We start from the raw sequence: 21,795 nt of genomic DNA, 5'->3' as shown, positions 1-21,795 counted from the left end.
CAACTGGTGGTCGCCATTATGTTACATCGTGCTTCTATTGTGTCAAATAACTAACTAAAACAAAACTTGTCCAAAAAATTGATCATGCATCAACATTATATTGATATTGAATTATACTGATTGAATGACTCCTTGAATTTTCAGCACAAGTCTCATCCACTAACATGGAGGGGGTGGAGCTTATGCCCTGTATTGCCACCAGACACCAGGGGGAGCTCTACTTGCTTTGGCTTCACCTTTATACAGTCTTTATACAGGTCTCTCCTCACTTGTCTAACAGTGTTTGGTACCGTCCTTCGAGCTGAGAAGTGCTCCCTACACTGCAAAAATTCTGCTTTAAAAAAACTGTGCCAGTAGAAAAGGAAAATCTGACTTGACTTGACTTTTTTAAAACAAATAAATATTGATATCTCAAAACTAGTGTTTTCTAAAAGCAAGTAGATTGGTGTCTAGTGTTATATTTTAAGACTGATAATAAAACAGTGGATTGTATTTAGGCATTGTCTGTTATTAATATGTTAATAGATGAAAATGGGAAGATGCTTGAAATAAGAAATTCAAGCTTTGACAAAGCATTAGTTATGCACTCGTCTGTGTTCATCTAAAACCTTTAAAATTGTGATAAGATTATTTTAATATTGAAGTCAGCAATATGTAACAATCTAAAAATTTTAATTTTCATGTCGGAACATTGTTGTGCAAAATTTCAAATAATCAAGTCCCATGTCCTCAATCGAGTACTTGCCAATTAGCGAAGTTATAACTTGTTACTATTGTTAGAAATTAAGTGTCATATTAAACTAGAACGGTTTCAACTGTAAAATTTGATGAGGTTTTGTACCTTGTCCACTTTTGTGGACTATTATCTTGTTATGAGGATATTAGTGGTTTTTCAACAGCTTCAGGGCTGGAAACCGTCAGCTGCATCTGGCAACGCTGGGTGCAAACATAGTTCATAAATTTCAGGTGTCGAATGTTAACAGCAGCTGGCGGTAACATCAATGACTCCTCTGTTCTATTGAAGTGGCCCAGCAACGACAATGAAAAAGATATATTCCCATCATTAGCAACTGAAGTAGATAAATATGATGCATTTTGGCAGCACTTGTAATAATCAGAAGTCTTTGTGTTTTTGTGTCTTTTTAGACACATACAAGCATGTGTCTGACTGTGGATTGTGTTTTGTGAAAATGTGATAAATCAGAAAAGAGTTTAGGTGAAAACATGTGGTTTATGACTGAATAATAATAATAAAAAAAATCTTACTTAAACCTTAAATATCACGGTTATGGATTACAATTAATGAGTGTCTACATGTGTAATGTTGGCGTCTGCTCAATGTTAAGGTGGTTATGAGGAATCCCAGCGTGTGTAAAATCCTCAACCATTCACAAATTCAAGAGCACGGTCCAGAATGGTTTCACGGCACGGCATTTGACATGTCATTAATAACCGTCTACAAATCCTTTTAAATTCATGTATCCGTTACACCTGAGAAACCAGACACACCAGGCACCACGACAAGTACATCGTCTATAGACCACACATAAAAATGTATTTTATTTAGTGTATTAACAAATCGTATTTTACATTTTATAGACAGTGTTTTTGTAACTTTTAATTCACAAACGACAGCATTATAAAAATAAAAGCACATGTAACATATATTGTGATCATGGTACTTTTTTTTTTGTCCTTCCTCTGCAAATCTGGAGTAATACAGCATCTATTTATTCACTTTATTTCATTTATTCGTTTCTTAATAAAAAAGGTGTAGTAGAGCCTTAAAAAAAGAGTGTTTTTATCACAAGGACGGCTAAAAAGAATGGAGGTGCCCCCCACCCCCCAGTCGTGTCCCGGGCTGAAAGGCAGGGCTGTGATATCAAAACAAGTTCTGATGTTAACTTTTGGACCTGGAAAAAAACAACAAAAAAACAACAATACCAAAAAAAAAATAAAAACTGATGAAGAAATACGAACAAATAAAACCCCAAAACATGCTGGTGTTGAAATGTAACTGTGAGATGATTACATTGCTTGAGTAATACTTGATCTTGAGCAAAAGCCTTCGTTTACGTATGTGAGTGGTTCAAATTTGTGCAATCTACAAAACGTCAGCACGCGGGCAACATATCAGTGATGGCAGAGTTCTGAATTTATATTATCCACTGTCAAAGTTATCATTTTTAATTAGGTTATGAGGCAAGTATGGTGAGAATCCTCCTTAATTCTATGATGTTGTACAAATTTATAGGAAAAACTGACATGAGATTCATGACGACAATGAAAATGTCCCCCAAATGTCCCTTTGCACGGCTCCAGAATTGCTCTTAACTGTCATCAGGCATGTGCGATAACTGTCGGTCCATCTGTGCGCCTGGCCGCCCGCCACTTCCTAGCTACATAATTTGGTTGTTTCGTATTCCATCGAGTTGGGCTGCTTGGCACTGAAAGTCTGCAGCGCTGCCTGGATCCTGGCAACGTCTGTGGTGGACAGTTTGAGCCGGTGCCGCAGCAGACAGGAGAACAGGTCCAGGGGCTGGGCTCCGGGCGGGGAGAGCCTGTTGACCCGATCCCGGATCTCCAGCAGCTGCAGCAGGGCCGAGTCCTGCGATCCCTGAGTGTATGGGTAGTCCAGCTGTAAAATCAAGTCCTGGATCGCCTCCGGGTCGAAGTGCATACTGTAGCCGTACACCTGGATGCTGTTGATCTTCATGTAGCCGAGATTTCTTCCCGGTTCCAGGTACTCCAGGGGTTCGTAGTATACAGTTCCGTTTCCGTTACTCGAGGGGCCTCGGATCCGGCTCCGAAGGTAAAAGTGGACTGTCTCAAAAAAGGTTTTCCACTTGTTGCCTAAAGTCAAAGTCCAGTTATAGCAGTCATAGGGAAGGTCTAATTTAGTCCTCTCCCAGTCGGGGTAGTTGTTCTGGTCAATGGGCATGATCCAACTCTCTGAGTGACTCCCCCCGAACGGATTGATATAGACAGACAGCATGGGGTCCAGGGTGCTGTTCTTGGTAAGGCAGATCTGTAGAGACATCCCCAGGAGCATGTGGACATGGTTTGACTTGTATTTATTACTTTTCAGCGTCAGCAGCATCCTCTTCCTCCACGACGGGTCGAACCAGTTATTCAGCCTGACGTCGTTGCTGACGAAGATCCCGTGGATGCTGATGCGGTTGTCGCGTTTCTGCAGCAGGTAGCGCAGCTCCATGTCCTGCAGGTCTGTCTCGAAGCCGATGTAGTGGTCGGTGGAGTCCGGCACTTCGTTGCGGCACGCGCCCTGACTCAGCATGTAGCCCTGGTTGCAGGTGGCGCAGCGGGAGCGGTTCTCGTAGGAGCAGGACGCGCAGGAGGTGCCCTCCCCCACGGTGCAGGGGATCACGCCCTGGCAGGGGGGGTGCTCGTAGGGGCAGGAGCAGCTCCGCGTCTCCTCCAGGTAGGAGCCGATGTGGTTGTTTTCGCTGCAGTACATGATGGAGAGGATGTAGTTCGACCAGTAGCTTAAAGGCCTGCGGCAAAGACAGAGCTCCACGTTAGATTCACTGCAAGCTTAAATTACACAATTATTACATCAGATTATAAATAAAACTTCACATTTTGCATTGAAATAAAAGTCTGTTCCATGAATATTTGCCTTCAGGGGAAGCAGACTTTATCTATATAGCACTTTTCATACATCAAAGATGCAACACAAAGTGTTTTACATTAAAAATGCCCTTAAACCCCCCATTCCTCAGACATTTATTCACACACACACACACGACACACAGCATACTGAACATGCATACTCCCCAAGCATACCCTAACCCACCCCTTAGATAAAATAGAATATGGCTGAACATTTAGGGACCATGTGAAGAGACACTAGTCCACCGGCTACAGAGACCACCCCGACACAGACAGACAGGGGCCCACGCCACGGCCATAAAGGCCTGCAGCAGGACCCCCGACCATCCAGGCCAGGAAAAATCCCAGGGCGGCACCCAGACACAGCTACCGCCCCTATGAGGAAAACACTGGGGGTAAAAGCTAAGAGCCAACAGAATAAAATATGAACAAAATAAAAACGGATAAATGAAAACAGAAGAAAACTTTTAAGAGCAATTAAAAACAGTGAAACAGTAAAGTCAGCATACATAAATAAATGTTACTAAAAAGAAGTCCATCAAGAGCAATTAAAAAAATAATGAAACAACAGAACCAGCATAAATAAGTAATAATAAAACCAGTAAAAGAGGACTCAGCTGAAAGCTAAATTAAAAGGTGGGTCTTGCGCCTGCCCTTAAAAACATCAACATTCTCAGTGGCCCTGAGGTTCCTCCTCCATCAGGCTGTTCCACAGGCGCGGGCCGTAATAATAAAGTGAGGCTTCGCTGTAGGTTTTGGTTTTAACATTAGGAACAGTTAAAAGGCCGGTACCGGAGGACCTACGATAAGAGCAGGTCAGGCAGATAAGAAGGCCCAAGGCCGTTAAGACACTTAAAAACGAATAAAAGAACCTTAAAATCAATCCTGGAGCGCACAGGGAGCCTACGCAGCGATTCGAAAACTGAGCCCGCTTTCTGGTCTTTCTCCAGTTCTGGAGTAGTTGATGCTGTGAAATACTTGAAGCTGTGAGACCAGAGAGCAGGGCATTACAATAATCTATACGACCGGAGATGAAAGCGTGCATTAGCGCCTCTGTGCCGGCCAGAGAGAGAAACGAGAACTCGCTGTATTCTTAAGATGATAAAACCCTATTTTTGTGGTGTTTCTAATATGTGGAATAAAATCAAGCTCAGAGTCGAATCATCCTGAGGGTGTCCTATAGTGTCTGGAAACAGAATGCTGTTAGTGGGGGGATATTGGGGGGAGAGTCTTGTGGGTTGAGGAGACTCTGTGGATCGTCCCACAGATATTTGGTCAGTTTGGGATCTAGTGGATTTGAAGGCCAGGTCAACACCTTGTGCTGTTCTTCATGTTTTATTTTTTTTGAGTTGTTCCTAAACTGTGTTAGGCTGCTGCCATCAAGGAGTGTCATTGCTATGGGGGTGGGGGTGCCTGGTCTGGTGTAGGTGGGGGCTACATCTCTAAATAACATCCATATGAACGAATGCCAGGTTCAAATGTTTCCCAGCAGAACAGTGAAATGTCACAAGGTGATCAATGTTATTTACTTGTCCTGCCAGTGGTTTTAATGTTGTGGCTGATCCGTATATGTATACCTACTCTACAGGCCGAAAGTTTGGCAGCAAGATCAAATTTCTACATAAAAGATCACAGTTTTATTCATAATCATGTTCATTTTGTTGCAAAGAGTAAGTCATCAGAAGACATTTCTCCTATAACTATCAGGTCTTTGAGTTTTTCCTTTCTTCTCAGTGACCTCCTTTGGCTTTAACAACAGCGCGGCATATACGAGGCATTCGTTCCACAAGGGATATTTGCCAAATACTTAAAGTGAATAATGGAAACTGAGTGCAAAAGTAAAAAAAAAAAAAATGAAACAATTCACAACTATTGCAAATCTCCTCGACCCTAAAACTAAAGCCCTTCTTTTCTTTTGCTGACATTTATTCACCAGTGTTCTGGTAGCATCAATCGACGCCTAAAGGTAAATTGAGGAAAATGGCTCAAATCAACAAATCTGATCATGCAGTAAATACTTTCCAAAATACACAGAGCTGGTTTTTAAGAAAGAGACTGTGAACAGAAACTTTCAAACTTTTGGCCTGTAGCGTGTATCCACGAAATGTGCTTGTTTTGCATGATAGATGCAGTTGATGATTAGAGAAGTTGGCTTTAAATGCAGCCAAGGTCTAGTCACACCGACATTGCACTTCTGCATGTGCGATAATCATTAGGCTGCCATGATGCCCTTTACTATATATGAAACATCCTCTGCGGTATTAATATCTTCTGCTGCTGTAAAACACAATCACGCTTCTGATGATACTGCACATCACAGCGCATGCGTAAATCCCTCAAATGAAACATGGTTCGGTGAGACCAACCAAACCCACCCATTGTATAAAACAGGGGTCATCGTGCAGAATGATATCATGGGCTGTGAATGCATGGTTTAATGTTGATAAAATAAAAAGAAATAAATAATGTGGCTGACTCCAGATATCTTGTTCATCTTCTTCCTGTTGTGGGGGAGGCGAGTCAGCGTGAAGGTCAACAGTCCTCCTCCACAGCTCTGCATCGCCTCACACTCCCCACGGACTCGTGCCCGGGAAGCACGGCCCACGTTTAAGCTATCCATTGGAATCCCTGAACATTTGATCCAAAGTCCACCAAGAAACGATATCTAGTCCGTGTGCATGGTTCAAGAAAAGCGCTCGCTTGCAGAAGCTAAAAAGGCTTCAGCGGCCGTTTCACTGAACGTTGAATAGAAAAAATAAATCCTTTCTTATAAATAAAGTAACACACAGCATTAAAAATGAAGATGTTTGGCTTATGGTCTCAATGTGAGCCAACAGAAGAATAACTTTAACAAGAAATGTTAGACATATTGTAATTTAGTTGCATCTGCTTCAAAAGAAGTGAGAAAAAAAATAATCTTCATGCAAAATAGTTACAAACTGCTTTGATTTCATTCAGATGTATTTTAAGTTAAATACGTATCTGATATAAAACTCATCTTTGGGACAGACTGACTGCAAAATGTTTTATTTATTCTCCAACAAACGCCAGCGCAAAAAAAAATAAATTTCTGATATTGTCACTGAATAAAGAAGCAGATGGACTCATGACAAGAATATAACGTCCTCAATCAGTCCTTCGCTCGCTTTGTTCCACATCTGTCACATTTCCCAGTCGGCCGTCAGCAGAATTAGCGCTTCTGTTATTGCTGTTGTGTGCAGCTGCTAATTAATTGGGGGTAAACAATGCTGCATGTATAAGTAATTTAGGTTTCAAAACACATTTTATTGAAAGGAAAAAAAGAATGCATTTGCCTGAACAGTTGTTTGACTAAAGAATAGCCGGGACGAGCCGTGTTGGTGTGAAGCGCCGGGAATGTTGACTTTAATAAAGCAAAGCTACACGGAAATGTTTAAAAGTCAGAAAAATGTACACGTTTAGAGCAGATAGTGGAGGCGTGTTTGAATGACTAGATACAAAGATCAGACAAAACATGCTGGGAAACTTTTGGACCTGGGATTCATTCATGTGGATGTTACAGACATGTAGCACCAACCTAGACCAGACCAGACCCCCCCACCCCATAGCAATGACACTTGGGTGGGTGATACTGGGAACTTTGGTATCGATCTGATATCAAGTAAATACAGGGCTAGTATCGCCGATACCGATACTTTTTCTTGAAATGTTATGAATAACTTCATAATTTTCCCTTTAGTTCTACCATTTCTACTAACTAATTACAATGCAAACTGATTTAACAGTATAAAAATGAAAGAATTCCCCTTTTACTGCACACAATTGTTTTAGGACAAAAGTGCAATTAGTGCAAAATAAGTAAAAAAGGAACAATGTAACAAAAAAATATAACAATGTAAATAAGTTTGCTCAGAGAGGGAAATGTTGGCTCATTCCTTTCCCACCACAGAAGTGGGTTTACATCCCGTGTAATTGTCTTCTCCAAGTACTGACGCATTTTAATAACAGCATCAGTTCCAGCTGTGTGATGCTGCTGTGATGCTAAGATTCGAGTGTCAAACTCTGTCCACATCCACCTTTCACTACAGGTGGGGATGGAGACGCTCCTCAGACTTGGAGAGAAGCTGCATGAACTGTGTGAGGAGGAATTTACTGGACATGTAGAAGAGAAACTGTGACAAAAAGTATCAATCTCATCACACGCTAGTATCGATCCGATACCAATACTAGCCACAGTCTCGATATTATTGATATTTCGATCAATATGCAGAGCCCTGACGCTCCTTGATAGCAGCAGTCGTCCCCAGCAGGATGCAGCCCAACACAGACACACAAACATCTTAGGAACAACTAAACTAAAACATGAGACCTGGCCTCTAAATCAGTGTTCGATGTCAGTGGCATCGAACCTACACATTAGAGACCTACACAATATTAGGAAGGTGGTCATAATGTTATGCCTGATTGGTGTACATACTGGAGAACTGCGAGTTTCAGTTTTTTTTAACATGTTTAGATTCTAGTTAGGCTAAGAAATACACATAAACAGTGACGCCGCTGTGATAATGTTATGGAATGTCACAATAAAGTTGAGATAAACTTTGCACTCACATAAATTCACAAACTGTGACTATTCTAGAGGCTGCGTCACTTCATTTAACGCCGTTATGTTCACAGATACATTATTAAGGAACACTGATTAATATTAGAATTTCTGCTGCTTTGATTAAGAACCAGGGACAATTTTTCTTCTTTTTTTCAAAACATACAGCATTCAAGTAAACATATACATAACACATTCACACATGAAGAAAAAAAATATGGAACTGTGACAGATGGTGTTTATTTATTTATATTGCCTTCATTCCGGTCCACGTCCCTCTGTCAGTAACAGAGAATGCATATCTAAAGCATGAAAAAAAAAAAAAAAAAAAAAAACAATTATCATGGCGAGCCACGGTCTATAGAATGCTTCAGCTGTGGAGTTTGACAATTTCAAATGACTTTTTTTCACGAGTGCTTTGAACCAGAAAGCCTCCCTAGTTTCCAACATCACAGCGAGCGCAGCCGGCACAGAGATGACGTGGAGGGGAGAAGGCAGAAAGGAGCCGGAGACATTCTACAATCCGAATCATTTTTTTAATTTAATTTTTTTTTTGTCGAAAAGACAGTTGATGTAACGTGTTAACGTGGCGTCTTAACGGTAGCCGGTTTCTCATCAGAGTCAGCTGTGCGTGTATCACCTCCGGAGTGGAGGCTGCACACAGCGAGAGGGGAGGAAGCCATCTCGCCATCATAAAGCGCATTGTGTCAGCAGGACATGTAAACTGTGGCGGAGGCGCAGCGTGCGGCGTGGGGCCGAAGAGAAGCAGCGTGCGCACTCTGCAATCTGTTCATTGTCTGTCAGCTCATTTCACACGGATCAACGCCACAGACCAACTTTCTCCTCCCGCTGCAGATTCAATTTTCACTACCTGACAAAACTTTTTTTCCCCCTCTGCATCTCCACTGAAGATACATTTCTTTTTTTTTCCCATTAAAACACATATTTATCTACGGGGTACACCACAAAAAAAAAGGCACATCAGTTGTTTTGTGCAGCTGCTCCATCACTGCAGTACTGACACCTCTTGTATTCTCAGAATTGAAAAAACAAAACAAAATATGGTATTTATCTCCAAAGGCCGGGCTACAAAGTTACAAAAGATACTCCAAAATGGATTTGCAGCGCACAAAGGCTACAGTATTTTTCTGTTTGCTTTGTCTCCATCCGACAAAGACCAAGATGCTTCAGTACATGAATAATGGCTACAGAGACGTATGAATATTCCCTTTATAAAAAGTAGAAAAAAAAAAAAACCCCTTCTTGAACTAGGTCATTACACATGAGGCAAAATGAAAAGACGGCGCGGAAAATGTGATGTGTTTACATGGTTAACGAGAAAATTGTGTTTTTTTCACTAAACTTGCCCAAGTCAAAATTTGCGCTGCCCTAACGTCTGCTGCATTTGTGCAGTTTTCACGAGTGAAACTGAAAGGAATTGAAGGATTCCAACGTGTTGGATAATGAAATATTTAAATAGACTCGACGCCAGTAAACACGAGCCGCGGAGACGCTTTGCTCCGACTGCACCAGGTTACATAACGGCGGGATCCAAAATATCCACTTTCAGGATTGGCTTTCATCGCTCCCGCTCTGTCTGCGTTTACTCCTCTACTGAAGTTTGCCCCAGTTCGTGTCCGGCTTAAGTGTTGAGGAAAAAATTAGATTCAGCATATCAGAGTCAGTGCACACAGGGCTACACGTTCGGATGCGCCTCGTTAACGGACTCCTCTCCACACACCCTGAAAGTCACTTATTATATCATCACTGTAGCTTGTGAGCTTTTCTACCCAGTGGGGAGCATTTACTGAGCTTGATGCAATATTTCATTGAGGATTTTTTTCCTTTTTTTTTTAATAACATAGCTACAGAACATATTTACTATAGCTCCAAATGTGCGTAGCTGCACTATATTTGTGGCTCTAATTAAAATTTGACACTACACTGTAATATGCCTGTGATGTAATATTAGATTAATTATTTTGCGACAAACTGGGGCCGCTGTGCTGTGCTGTGAGCCATTATAAATCAGGACGAATAAATACGAAAGGACCTTTGGGAAAGGGACAAAAAAAAAGGTGAAAAATGACAGGTTTTTGTTGCATTAATGCTCTTTTGTCCCATGTTAGATGTTGCACTGAGAGCTCAGGTTGATGCATGCATTCGTATTTTTGTTCCCTCCAACCGTATTTTACAAATCGACTGCGCCCGTTTCATCCATTACGACGAGACCTTTGCACGCTTTGGTAAAGAGCGGACGCCAGCGCTGCAGGACACCGGCCGTCCAGTCCAACGCTGAAACTTCTGAGTCTGAACTTGAAGCAGCTCCCAAGGTTAAGGCCACGCGTTGCAAATGTACGCATGTATGTGTGGTGTGATGAGATTTGGAGAACGCACACGGATTATATTCCCTTATTTATCAGGAAAGTGAACACGGGGGCGATTGTACACCGGCTCCAGCTAAAAATCATATTGCAGGGGATGAATAGATGGTTTCCCACCTGAAATGACTCCTAAAATAAACCTGACTGCGTCAGCTGCACTGACATAATCACATTTCTTTTTCATAAGCTCGTCTTGCAGACTATATGACAGATTTTTTTTTTTTTTTTTGAGACAGAAAACCTGCATAAAAATAGAAGGAATGATCCGGCGAAGATGCATAGAGATGATTATTTTTTTGTGTGTATGATTTAATCACAGCCCAGTTAACCAGCAGGAACATCTCCCAAACTTTGCATGTGTCTTTAAAACACGGCAAACTTTAATTTCACAGGCGGATAGCTTTGATTTTCTGAATCTAAAGGACACCTAAGCTGGATGTGCAGCGAAGTCATCAGGTGTGACACCACAGCTCCCTTCAGTGGTACCGCGGTTGAATATCAAAGCACTAATGTATTGCATGTATCATTAGCATAATGCCTAGTTCAGGGGAACAAAGTGCTGCACACGGAGTGGGCTGAAGAAAGTAAATGAGCATCGCCTTTCACGGCTTGCTTGAAAGGACTCGTGATGTGGCTGTGGGCCGTCGGATTTTTTTTTTTTTTTTTTTTTACTCATTTTCATACAGGCACTCGCACAACAAAGTATCACATCCGTGTCAACAGAAAGGTCAGCAGGAATACTTAACAGCCTCTCACCTCTCTCTCAGCATAATAATTTTGGGCTGTGTTTGACACCTCTTGCTGAGGGTGAAGAGCTTGCTGACGATGCGTCGTGCTTTGCTCAGGAGCTGCTGTGCGCCGAGCTCCAGCTGCTTGTAGCGCTGGTGAACCGCCGGCTCCATCTTCCAGAAGTACTGGATGGCGGACGCGTTCAGGGCGTAGAGGGTGGGAAGCCTGCGGACGAAGTTCTGAAACTCATCTGGAAAGAGCAGGGAGACAAGGAGCATGAGAGAGGAACGGCCTGATTCTTCACCCCGACAAACCAACCCTCTCACTCCCCGCCGACTATATTTGGCTAATTCAGTCAGAGCAAATGAGAGACTCTCCTTGCAGAGGCCTTGTCGGCTCACGAGCCGCGGGGCAAAGTGGGAGCGATATTGTTTGACACATATGCTAATAGAAAAAGGCAGAGCTAAATACAGGGATGGGGTACAAATTTTTTCCTCTTTCATTAATGAACAGCCAACAGCTTTTTTTTATTTATTTTTTTCCAGAGCTTATTCTTCCAGTCTGTTTGGGAGAAAATAGGATGGACATGAAGCACGGAGGATAATATCTGTCAGCTATTCACAGCTACTGTTCGCCGCATGCACAATGCACAATAAACAGATTACATTCCCAGGGCATTCAATAACAATATCGTCACCGTAATCATGATTGGTTGCAGGGAAAATCGAAGCGTGTGCAAGACTGATTAGAAAATGACCGTCGTGCTGTTTGTAATATGTTAACGTTATCTTGATAATGAAATATCTGATTAGAAAACCAATTAAGTGTCAATGGCTTCCCTTGTGATTATGCAATTTGTATTACATGTTCCTGTAAAATTAATAAGTTGATTAAACAGTTTGTAATTAAACATTTTAAAGGATATCTGTGTGTGTGCGTGTGTGCTTTCCATGTCCTACATTATTAAAGTGTAGGAGAGGAGAAGAAAAATGACATGCGGCAGCTACTGGATTTGATTTTTTTCTTCTTCGTTTAATTACACATGCTCAGTAGATTACTTCCTTTAGACATATTCGCCTCATACTATGAAATTAGTTAAAATGATGAGTTCATTCATTGTTAATATCCCGTGGGGAAAAAAAGCACAAATATCCAAAAAAGGACTTGTTGAGTGTTGAAAAGTTTTGAACACTTTTGAACCAAAAACTTTTCCCTGTTTTTTATTTTTTTTTATTTTTCTTTCTTTATTTATTTTTTGGTGACTGATGCATTTTCAACAACGATGTTAAATCACATCGGTACATAACATATTTCACGACCTGGATACACATGCAGCTTTCATTATCTTTATTCGTTTGAGTTATTGAAACATCATTCCTGGTGACACGCGATAAAAAGGCACAGTGGAAGCATGCAAATCTGACAAACAGGGACAAACAGACAGGAGTGAAACTGGCTGTTAAAAAGAAGCAGAAACATGGAAATAACAACAAGAAATGTGAGCAGGGTATCTCTGGAGAACATGTCAAAAAATGCGGGGTTCATGAAAAAAAATGCTTTAAAAAAAGAAAGGGCTGCAGCTGTTTTAACAGGAATACAGGTTACGTGCAGTTATTTATATTTACTCTTTTTTTAAAGTGATTAAACGTTAATAATAGTGCATTAAATAGCTCATATACCATAAAAATCATCTAAGTTAGCTATAAAACACATAGTTTATGTGCAGCTATAAGTGAGGTTAGAGCTTGAGCTTAATTACTGTTGATTATTTTATACTCTACATTATTGGCCTGACCCCAAATATAGAACAGAATATACTGTATGTGCGGTTCCTTCATGATTCATTTTGAATATTAACCTGCTGAGACCTGAGCTTTTGTTTGCAGCGCATTTTTAATTTCTCCAAGACATCTGGAATTAGTTGGACCTAAGAAGTATGAAAACTAAGCATTTGAACAGGAAGAAGTTTTTGAAAAACATATAGTCCTCATATGTGGACACAGGGAGTATTTCACTGTATTCTACACTAAAGTTGCCAATGTGTAACAAAACTATAAAACTATTCAATACCTGAACAAAATACCTGTTCAAAAAACAATGTCCTCAAACGAGTATTTGCAAATTAGTGACATTGTAGCTTGTTATTACTGATAGACTTTGTTAAATCTTCTGTCACATCAAATTAGAGAAGTCAGTAAGCATAAACAAACAAGTTACAACTGTAAACTTTGATGAGGTACTTTGTTCACTTTTGTCTCGTTATCCGCTGCAGAAAAGATCTGCTGAAATCATGTTCTTCCATCGACTAGTGTGTTGAACCTTTGCTACCACTAGATGGCGGACTAAATTGTCCACTTATGAGGACAACAGGCCTAAATGAAGCAGAATAAACTGCCACAAACTGAAAATGTTATTTCCCCATATGAGTACGCAGGGTCTCAGCAAAAAAAAAAATGTTAAAATCTTGGTGTTGTTTATGCTGGGGCTCCTGACCACTATTTTATCACCAAGACAACAATACGTCCCTGAAAACAGTGCTCTCTAACCACGTTATTATCTCGCCAGCGCTTCCCTCTTGAATGACTTTACAAATAGAAGGAAACTGTTGGATTTGGTGGAGCACAAGCGGTGGCACAGTGTAGCCATTATTAAAAAAATAAAATAACCTGAGGAGGCTAATGATGTGTATCGAGAGGATTGCGTGGTGTGCAGTCGCCATATTACGAGGTCACACTTAACAAATGATGGGGGCTGGCGGTTTGTAATAATTCAAGCAACTTGACTATTTAAATGCTTGAAATAGTCATATTTCTAATATTCTTACTGAAAGCATATTCTGAACGAGCCTTTCTGATAATCTCTTGGACATGTATTGAACCAGATTCGGGGACCTTGCTGGATTTTTTTCCCCGCTACATTATTCCAATAAACTGCAGCTATTATTCATCGTGAATGGAGATATTGATCCAACTGTGGAATATAGGATATGCTATTTAAAGCCATTTTACACTTAGCGGGAGGCCAAAGCAAACCATGTTTGCCATCCACCGACGGTAGAAACCTCATTTCACAATCAGAGTTCTAATTATTATTAATCTCTCTGCGACTGATGGAAGTTGTTCTTTATCAGCTCAACTACACAAGTTGGTCTCCAGAGGTTTCATGGGAACTTATTTTTCTTCATTTATTACAGCGCTGCAACTCGGGCTCTCGGGGCGCCTTGCTGCTTAAGTTATTGCCTACTGCGTGCTAATCAAGTTGCCCTTAGTACAGAAGCATGTAGCCAGTAATAACGCTCTCAGCCGGCGAGGTGCACGGAAAACAGCTTAAGGCGAGAGCTGGAAATGACTGAAACAGCTAGATGCCCCAGGAGCCTGCGGGTGCGGCGCAGTTTCACCAATCATGTGGGAACACAGAACGCAAAATTATACAACACCAGGAGCTCGTTTTAAAGAGCTTATTATTATTATTGTGTGCTTATTAGTGGCATTATTTTTTAATCAGCTAGCTGATAAAATGTCAGCGGCCGAGCTGTGAAGTGTTTTACCAGAGGTCGCGTCTCACGCTGTGAGCGGATTACAGCAACTGTAGTTTGTTTCTGGGGCACGGCCGCTCCTCCTAGCTGAGCTTTCATTTCACTGAATCACTGTTGACCCACTCGCATTGCTGTGAATGCTTCCCTTTCATTTTCTGGACATTGAAATTTGAACCAGGCAATTTCTCTTCACACACACACGCGCACACAGACACAAACACACACACAGTCAGGCTCAAATGGGAGAAAAATGGTATTCGTTTGAACGCCGGGAGGAGGAAGAGGGATTGCTGTTTAGACAGTCTTCACTGTGGGGTGTCCGATTTTTCAAGTCTCGGAGCTTTCGCTTCGTGGTTTCTATCGAGTCAGCTATCCCTTTCATATCGCTGCCTGTGCTAGGCCACGGAGGGAGATGGTGCCAATCAATAGGCAGCACTGCTTTATGGCAGTATTGCATTTACAGGGGCTCTGCATCAGTGTGATGAAGTAGCTTCATCAAGCGTCAAGCGTCACATTAAAGATGACAGCTAAAACATGAAATGTTTCTCCCGCAAACATTTGCAGATCTGAACTTACATTAACATCATCACAAATAAAATGGCATAATGGATGAATTCTGAGGCGCTGTGCAACACGACCATAGAAAGTATAGAGATGGTGAAGCTAAAGCGAGTAGAGCTCCCCCTGGTGACTGGAAGCAGTATAGGTCATAAGTTCCACCTCCTCCATATTAGTGGGTGGGACTTGGGCCAAACTAAAACGCTAAAATACAAGTCAAATAATTATTCTTTCAAGGATTAAATATAATGTGGATGCATGTTCAAGGGCGCTGTTCAGGGGAGGATTATCAGCAATAATAAATTCAACTTTGTTCCCAATGAAATGGCCGGAGGTTCAAGGACCCAGAGAGCTTCTCATTGGCTGATTTGAAGCCAGGGGTGGAGACTGCAGAGGCCTCGCTAGGTCGGCTAAGGTAGCAACATACTGGTAGCTAATTCACATTTCATTCATACACTACATGATGAATTGAGTTGACTACCTGGCCCATGTGAGATTTAGGACTTTACCACTTGAGCAGAAGTTGGAGATAAGTTGGGTAACTGTTCACCTGTGTGTCGAGCTGAAATGGCTGTCTGGGTGTGGTATATTGTGTGTGGTGACTTTGTATATGATGATGCTATTGATGTTTTTGTCATCAGATTGGAACAATTGTATGGGAGTTAGCACTGATGCCTCCTGGCGAAAGTTTCGTATGGTCCATGTTTGAATCTGACTTTGGCCTTTGTGGGCGGACCTTGCATGTTGCATGAGTTTTCTCTGTGTACTTCAGCTTTCGTGTTTTTGTTATGAGGGTATTGATTTTGATATTTTTCCGGTTTGCATTGTAAGATGCAAGATACATGTCCCCTGGAACGGAGCGTATTAGTATTAATGAAACAAAGACATGAGTGAGTCTAAAGAAGTGTGGGTGGGTCATCGATATCGCCGCTCCACGTTTGGACCGTACTCTCCAGACTCTGGCTCGAAATAGCATCAGTTTGGCTAATGCAAGGACGTTGAGATGCATTCTCCATATTTGTATATAGTCTTTGAACATGACATTGACAGTCATAGTCACAACATCATGATGTTAGCTTTAACCAAATTAGATTAAGTAGTTTTATGGGACTAACTTTTTGTTTTTATCATTTCTAAGATGAATTGGGCTCAGTTAATGTGGCTCAGTTGTCTTCGCTTTAAGTCTGTGATTTTGCAATAAATTGCTCTAAAATTTGCTCCTCCGTGCAGTGATGAATTCCCATTACATGGATTGGAAGTAATTGCCCATCCAGTCTGCGCCTGTCTGCCTTTGTTTTGTTGTCATCAGCTCCTCTAACAATAGGGTGCAATTTGCCATCAGAGGGAGGGTCCCTGACGTTGAATGAGTGCGAGGAGGAAAATACTGACCTGACTCTTCAAAGTCTTGGTTGGCCATGTTCCAGGAATCTCGGATTTGCAGCAAACTGGCTTCCATTGCCCTCAGAGCCACCTCGGGGCAATTACATTGTGGATAGTCGACGGCACACTGGCACCAGCAGTCATTGTCCCGGCACACAAACTGGCCTTCCTCATTACAGCCGATGTAGCTGAGAGCTGCCTGGACAAACCTGGCCCTCAGATACTCTGGCAGTATGGCCTGGAGTCCTGAGGCAAGGACAAAAAAACATGGAAATGTCACACGGATGAATGAAGCGGAGGCAGTAAGTACTTTAGTTTTTGCAGAAAATGCATTTAGATGGCTGCTGTAAGCTAGATCTGTAAATCACCGAAATCCGGCGCTCATTTCCACTGTATTGTTTTTTCATTTTTTTTCGTCCGCCACGCTTGACATATGCTTGGCGTCACATGCAATATGCTGAGATTCACTTAAACTTTTATTCTTCCTGCGCGCATTTCTGCTACTTTTGTTCTGAATCATTACGGCGCGGGATTCACTTCAGAACTCCGCAAGCATGCATGGCAAAAAAGAAAGAAAGAACGAAAGAAAGAAAAAAGCGTAAGAGTGATTGAAGCTAAATTCGTTCTGACACTCTCGTGCTGCAGTTATAAGCTCGCCAAAGAACAGACACTGTGACAATTCCATCAGAAATTGGGGGAGTTCAATTATGGATGGCCAACCTTGCAAATGAATCTTGTTTTCAGGGCTCTGAACCAAAACGGAACTGACAGAGTCGAGGTTGTCATAGTTACTGCATCCGAGAGGGCCCGTCCTTGTTTCGGTCACCTAAAGGGAGTGAAGACAGAGGCACATAACAATAATCCATACTGAGGAAGAAACCGACTAACGTCATTAAATATACAGACAGAGGCAAACAAAGTTAGAGGAAAGAGGGAGCACATGACATCGTTACTCTTTACCTTTTTCCCTTTCTGAAAAACACAACACAAATTACATATTATTTAGACTTCTCCATTGTGTAAATCATGTTCGGCTTAATGACTCTCTGAGCTAGTGAGGTGGAAATTGAGTTGTGATGAGGATCCCTGGTGTAAAGCGTAATGAGTATGTCATGGTGTCATCTGTCATATTTATCCCGACACTGTGTTTACCCATTACGGTGCACTCCGAGGCTCGTAACATGCTAAACTCCACTGTATGCCAGTGTAAGCATGTCATCTTCAATTATAAATGCACCCGAGAATTCACGGTATTGCTCGGCGGAAAACATTTACTCGAGGTGTGCAGTTTTAGTTCAGGGCTCAAATGTGATGAGGGGAGGAAACTGTTGAACCGTTCTTCAACTGTGGCTCAACTAAACAAGACCTTGATCGTGACAAATATATAAATAACTTCTTTTTAAATTTAATATGGACTGCTGTTTCAGACAGGGTGACATTTGGTGAGCTCACGTTTTATTTTCAGTTCTGTTGCCGTTCTGTTTGTGTTTCCATGTTCCTGTTGAAAGGGAATGCACCATGCAAGAGGCGTATGATATTTGAAAAGCAGACAGTTTTTCAGAGCGAAGGCTGTATATTGTAAGAGACGGACCAAGACTGTTTATTGTGTTTGTGTGGGCTACGTCCAGGCTTCAAAAAAACTTGCAGAGAATCATAGCGCTCCATTATGTTCAAGTTAAGTGTAGCTCCAGTGTTGTTGCAGACCAACTTGAGGAAAAGCGTCAAAGCTGACAAAACGTGAATAAGGGTTACAAAATCACGTAACTACCGTATTTCCTCTAATAGTCGCCAGTATTCAATTAATAGCCTTATAGATTATAAATAACAAAAGATATAATGTGTAATAATAATATATAATACAACATAGCATTATAATAGTTCATAATTGCGGTGGTTTGCAGGTACAAATAAAGGCCGGTCTCAAATATATGCCTGGTGCGCTAGTAGTCAGCCAATTATGTAGTAACACATAGCTACTACAGATGGCAGTAGATTTTCAACGAAACACTGTCCAAACAGAGCTTTAGCAATGTGGCACAAAGAAGAAAGGAAGGAGAAGGTTTTGAAATATGCAGAGCAAAATACAGTAGGGGGAGCTGTGAAACACCTCAATACTGACCCACAAAGAATGTGTGTAAGGTACAGGTTTTTTTTAAAACTTTGTGAAGTTGCCCAATAAATGTTCAGACTGGTACAATGGTGTCATTTATTGATTCGTCTGTTCTGACCACCTGTGCTTAAGCCTTTATTAATCCTGCCCGGCTGTTGTTGCGTGTATGGTGTCCCTGCTAAAATGGGCAAAAAAGAGGAAAAAAACAAAAACAAAACATAGATGGTAGGAAAACCTAAAGCAAATACACTGGTATGTACCGGTATGAAACAAAAGGAATTAGAAATTAAAATAATAATAATAAATATCTCAAACACTGGATAAAAATTAATCAGACATGTACTCAATAGCCTAGATAGTTTTCTTAATCTGATACATACTCTTTGGTTCTTGGTCCATGTCTGTTTCGATACCGTCTGTCTGTGTCCTTTTTACTTTGTTTTGTCTGTGTCTGGTTCTGTAATTGTCTGATGTATGATTGTTGTTTAAAAGTCTTCTCTGAAAATTTGCATTTGTGCTAAGTCCAGTGCATTTACACTGATGACTAATGCATCAGTGTTGATTAATGTGCATTGTCCCAATTCAATAAAATAATAATAAAAATAAAGGCCTGCCTCCAATAATGTCTGTCTGCTGTGTGGAAGGAATTTACTTTAGAAAATATCAGTCGTACAGCAAACTGTAAAGTGTGCAGTGTGGATGTTTGTCAGAATATGTCGAATACACTCAGTCGAAGGCTGCAGCGAAACGACAAGAAACAACAAACACTGAAAGTACACAGCATCAAGGAGAAAAACCTTACAAAGACGGTTATGGAGATTATGGTGTTGGATGAACAGAACTCTTCTGTCGTAGAGAACACAGGGTTTCACCGTCTGCTCTAGATTTTGGAGCCAAGGTACAAGTTACCCTCTCCTTCCTCTGTGCTACATTAATTTTGACAGCCCTATTTATTGGACTTAATAGTTGCACAGTGCACTGTGATGGAGAAGAATAAAAGTAAGATAAGAAAAACCTTTATGAATCTTCAGAGGAGGAACTTCTAGGCTTCTAGGATCTGCCAATACTTTATGAAAAGATTGGTAGCAGATGGAAGGGGAAAAAAAATCTTGATGTTTAGTTTATTCTAAAGAGTTGGCGTATCCTAAACTTCCTGTCACTTCATCCTCAGCGGAGAAGAGATAAGTTTCAGTTTGATGTCAGGATGTAGTGAGGGGACCACTGTCACGCCTAAAGTGATATGGCCAAACAACAAAACACTACCACGACCATGAAAAACTGTGGATAAGGAGTTTCAGTTTAAAGATTTATTGCGTGCCCAGATTCATTTTTAGCCAGACAATCATTAGCAGCAATCTCGTTAAATTAAATAAAGTCCATTTTCTGTATCACTAAACTTCTCATTCTGTCGCCTACAGCAACACAGTGATAAGCAAACAGCTTATTAGTCGTTTGTTTCCTAAATCAATACAACCATTAGTAATTGAGTTTCTGAGATATCGACAGTTTTTTTTTTTCCCTTGGTACATTCAGCAGTAGAATAACCAGTGTCATTTCAGGACAAATATCCGTCCCTGTCGTTGGCACTACCTCGCAGATTTTGTGCCGCTTTGTTCCTCACATAGACTTCAACTCAATAGGGGCCAATTATTATTACTTTTTAACAAGTTGGTGCGGAGACTACCGAACCGTGATCTGGGGCAGCATCAACGTCTCACCCCTAAAACCAGCGAAAAGCCACACAAAGCTCTGTCACAGGTGTATAATGTGAGCTTACATGGTGTAACAAGTGATTTTTGGCAGCTTCAGCTGCACCTGTGGAGGAGCTGAAAACAGAAGAAGTACAATGGGATTATATCGTCAGTAGGTGTGATTGCTTCAGCTCTGACAAATTAAAGCCCCCCCCCTTCACCATCCTCTTGGAATGAATGCAGTATGCTCAGTGGCGGTTTGACAATTTAGTGACTGGGAGAGATGAGTAAGGCCGATTTTTACCACAAATAACTTTACCCAGCAGAAACTTCACGTGGCTGCGTGGGTGTGAAGTCTTCACGAGAGAATAAATTACACCCAAAGGAGGCTACTGATGGTTTAAGGATATTAAATTACTGCAGCTTGAAGGGAGTAAACACACTGGGTTGGTACAAGTTTCTCGTGTCCCAGGAGATCTCTTGTGCAAATCAAGGAAACGGTTCAGTGGCATGAAGTGAGGCGCCAAATGAGTTGGCAGAGCTGGTTGGTTTGGCACCGACAGCAGGTCACTTCCCAGCCAGTCTATAGAGGATGCAGCCATCTTATTCATCCACACGCCTTGCGTCATCTTGGTATTTTTGTATCCCTCACAATCTGTCACATGTAAGAGGTAAAAGCCTCCACATACACAAGGACTCGTATTATTTTTCCCGGCATTACTGAGACTAAATATAACATCTCACTTATGGTAAGTGTTAAGTGGCACCAGCTGGAGGTGGTGAGGACGTTTGGGTTTGGACACCTGTACCGAGTCAGGTTAATTGACTCCTCCCAGAAGAAGGAGGTAAATGAACATGGACATAGTTCCATCAAGGAAACAACTCTGCTGTGTTCTGGTTCCAACATTTAGGAAGAAAGTGTTTATTTGAACATGCTGCTTGACTGTCCACAGGCCTGTGTGTGCACAGGGATGGTCTGGGGATTGTCAGAAAAGCCGCGGTTTGTTTGAATACACAGCCTGTGTAGTAATCATCTCTGTGTCCCTTTTTGTCTGTGCTGGAGGGCCAAGAGAAACCACTTTGCAGTTTGCTTAGTAAATCCATGAGAAAAAGCAACAACTGTGATTTGTCCTTGGAGCTTTTCAGCTCATCTGCACTAGAGGCCCCAAACAGTTCAACTCTTAAACACAGTGTGG

At 41.4% G+C, this 21,795-nt stretch overlaps 1 protein-coding gene across 3 annotated transcripts in view; it reads right to left on the bottom strand.

Annotated features, from left to right (window-relative positions):
* Positions 1-1,534: 1,534 nt before the first annotated feature.
* brinp3a.1 (bone morphogenetic protein/retinoic acid inducible neural-specific 3a, tandem duplicate 1) overlaps positions 1,535-21,795 on the bottom strand; it is a 60,373-nt gene continuing 40,112 nt past the window's right edge. For all 3 annotated transcript variants that reach the window (XM_047587762.1, XM_047587763.1, XM_047587764.1), the window contains 4 exons: positions 17,519-17,624; positions 16,808-17,044; positions 11,353-11,575; positions 1,535-3,512 (listed from right to left, as the gene is read on the bottom strand). In XM_047587762.1, the coding sequence (XP_047443718.1) occupies positions 2,396-3,512; positions 11,353-11,575; positions 16,808-17,044; positions 17,519-17,624 (1,683 nt within the window). In that variant the 3' untranslated portion in view covers positions 1,535-2,395. The remainder of the gene's footprint in view (positions 3,513-11,352; positions 11,576-16,807; positions 17,045-17,518; positions 17,625-21,795) is intronic.

This window comes from Mugil cephalus, chromosome 6 (genome assembly GCF_022458985.1).
Source record: "Mugil cephalus isolate CIBA_MC_2020 chromosome 6, CIBA_Mcephalus_1.1, whole genome shotgun sequence".
In the NCBI taxonomy this organism is placed as follows: domain Eukaryota; kingdom Metazoa; phylum Chordata; class Actinopteri; order Mugiliformes; family Mugilidae; genus Mugil; species Mugil cephalus.
Note: the sequence above shows the minus strand (reverse complement) of the source record. Positions and strands in the feature narration are given on the sequence as shown.